Source organism: Acyrthosiphon pisum, chromosome X (assembly GCF_005508785.2).
Source record: "Acyrthosiphon pisum isolate AL4f chromosome X, pea_aphid_22Mar2018_4r6ur, whole genome shotgun sequence".
Lineage (NCBI taxonomy): Eukaryota > Metazoa > Arthropoda > Insecta > Hemiptera > Aphididae > Acyrthosiphon > Acyrthosiphon pisum.
Window position 1 is genome coordinate 68,554,945 of NC_042493.1, and position 3,071 is coordinate 68,558,015.

At 30.3% G+C, this 3,071-nt stretch overlaps 1 protein-coding gene across 1 annotated transcript in view; it reads right to left on the reverse strand.

The window, feature by feature from the left end:
- LOC100573134 (zinc finger protein 724) overlaps nt 1–2,707 on the reverse strand; it is a 15,005-nt gene extending 12,298 nt beyond the window's left edge. The window contains exon 1 of the mRNA XM_029488697.1: nt 2,526–2,707. Coding sequence (XP_029344557.1) covers nt 2,526–2,561 — 36 coding nt within the window. The 5' untranslated portion in view covers nt 2,562–2,707. The remainder of the gene's footprint in view (nt 1–2,525) is intronic.
- Between the last annotated feature and the right edge of the window lie 364 nt (nt 2,708–3,071).

Sequence of the window (3,071 nt, forward strand, 5' to 3'; positions counted from 1 at the left end):
AAATTGTACTTACCAACGTATAAAGTTAGCTATAAAAGCGTATAAAGTTTCGATAACAAAATTAATTTATTATAAAAAGTAAAATAACCAACATAAAACTATATCTATTCATCCCAAATCAGAAGGTACAAATTGTTTCCACCAGAGCGCGTTTTGTTAATCTGCTTCCCCAGTGCACTATTGTTCGTTTCCAGTCGTTGGTTAGGGGCGTTTAGAGACATATACTCCGGCCCACGAGAGTCCATATGTCAACTCTCGTGGGCCGGAGTATAGATTAGAGACGGTCTATAGCATAGAGTAAGTTTGGAATCCGATCATCTACAAATATATGGTAAAATAAAAATAAGTCCTAAAAAGGTGGGTAAGTGGATGTCGCTCTGCTGTACTGTAGGTTACAAGTAAGTCACTATAATGGATGGTGTTAAATTTGAATTCAATGATATATAATATTGTATAAGAAAAACGATTCTGAGCGAAAACGGTCAGACAGCCTATGATATTACTAAGTATATTTGATGATATTAAAGTGAATAAAGTAATTTATATATAAGCTATTTACGTGGAACCTTGTTTTAAATTTTCAATCCTTAGCTATAAAAGTTGAAGAATTTATACATTTTTAACTACAAAATAATTATTCAATTTTAAATTTGATAAATTCTGTCAAAATTTGATCTTTAAATGCTTATAAAAAAAAAAACTGTGCCTACGTATTTTTAATATTTTTCAACTGCTATTGTAACAATATATCAGGAGCCTTGTATTAAATTTTTACACTTTTTGGACCAACAGATAAAACTTGATTGATATTTATAGAAAAAAAACACACATCATTGTAAAATCAATACATTCATCGCTCCGCTCAGAATCTAAAATGTAGCAATATAATATTATAATAATAAAATATGTTCTATGACTCTAAGTATTAAAACATAGACAAGAATTCAGATCAGTTTTGATTTAAAAAATCCGGTCATTATCGGGTACAATACAATGTAGGGATGGGTAGGGGATGGGACAAGGTATAAATCATGAAATATTTCTACAAATGGTTACACTGTTTTTAGTCATTTTGCGTTTCACTTATTATTTGTAATACCACCTCTATCTTACTCTATGGTTTATAGACCATAGAGTAATATAGTTTAGTAATATCATTTAGTTTTTTGATACTATGGTTAATTTTTAATTTTGTGTATGTGGATGAAATTGATTTTATAAGAAGGATGGCATGATCTGATAATGGACTTAAGGATTCTGTTCTATGAATATTTAAAGAAGTGAATATGTGTGAATTATGTAAAAAATTACTTAGAACTTTAGACTGCACTAATAAGGTATTTACGGCTTTATTTTGATGATCAAAATTCCGAAGAATTTTTTCTGTAAGAATACGTATAGTAATGACATCATCACTGGGATATATCAGACCATCTTTATTACCACCTTGGTTTTTAAGATTGATGAATGAATTTAAAAATTGTTGCTTATCGGTAGCAATCAGAGACTCAATACATGTTTCACATTTAAGACTTGACATCAATTTATGAACAACAAATCCAGCTATGTAAACTACTATTTCTTGAGCAAAATTACTGAAGGTATAAGTATCTTGCATTTTTATATAATCATGGTCATTTATAAAAGATGTCCTTTAAGTTTCTCCATTTAAATCAGTATCAATTAGAGAACATGTATTATTTATAACCTTTACCGGATCTGTACTTGAGTAATGTAAAACATTTATATGTTCTAATGGAATACAATTGCCAGAATTAAAACTTGGAATATTGTTTATTCTTATCACAAGTTTCTTATATGCAGATTGAAATTGGCGAGCCGTTAGATTATTGTTGAATCCACCAAGTGATCTGACATTACCAAAAAATAATTCTAAATGGTCTTGACTAATTTTGTAAAGTTTAATATGATTCAGCTTTTTTGTAGCTATTAAAGTAGAGTACAAGTGTAGTAAAGAATTGAAACACACAATAAATCCAATGAAATCGGTTCTACGATTTGACTCCAATACAGGTACAACATTATTGTTTTCTTTGACTTTCAAACATTGAATATATTTTGCATATATTCAATAGCATTTGCAAACTCTAATATTTCTTTATAGTTTTCTTTAGCTATGTCTAAGCAGTCATCATTCATACCATTACCAAGATTAACTTGCCCATAATATTTATTGCCGTCATACTCCAAATGTTGAAGAATAGCCATTTCATCAACCATAAGGCTGCAATAAACAGGATAAGCTGAGTGTTTTACTTTAAGCGATAGAGTTTTCAAAGCTTCATGCGTAAAACCAGGCTCAGCGTTCATGTGAGAATACCATTTTGATAGAGTGCGAGGGTGTGGAAGTATAGTGCTAAATTCTTTTCTAACATAAGCATAAGCCTTGACAGAAAAAAAATGAAGGGATAAAGCGAATTGACGTAAAGCAGGACTATATTTTCTAGGAAGTGGTTTCCCAGCATTTTTGTTTGCCCAATTGGTAATCAAATCACTATGCTTACCAAAAGATTCCAATAATGTGTTGGTGGCTTCATCATTGATTAGATTTTTCTTCTGAAGATTATTAATTATAGACTTCAAGGAAGCAATTTTCTTACTCTGACGTCTTGCTGTTTGTTGGAGTAACTTCAATTTTTTGTTCTTCAGTTTTACTTCATCTGATAACTGACGAACACTACGTTTTAAAAATAGCCGTCTGGGAGTATTGCAAGAATCAATCTTAGAAGCAGCCACAAATGATGAAATTAAATTTTTCTAAAATATATAAGATCATATTATAAACAAATTTAAATAGATAATTAAGATGAATAACAACAAATACCGGCAAAGTGCACGATTTATCATGTTCAGATATATTTAAGAAATTTGAATTCTCAGGTGTTAATGGCATCACTCCACATTCATTAATATCATCAACATTAATGGTAACAGACACGTCTTTAGTGGTATTCAAATAACTTGAATGTTTAGGGGTTAAGAGGACGTTATACCCGCATGTGTTGTCTCCATCTTACAAGTGCATAATATATCTAATTATAGACTCGGCA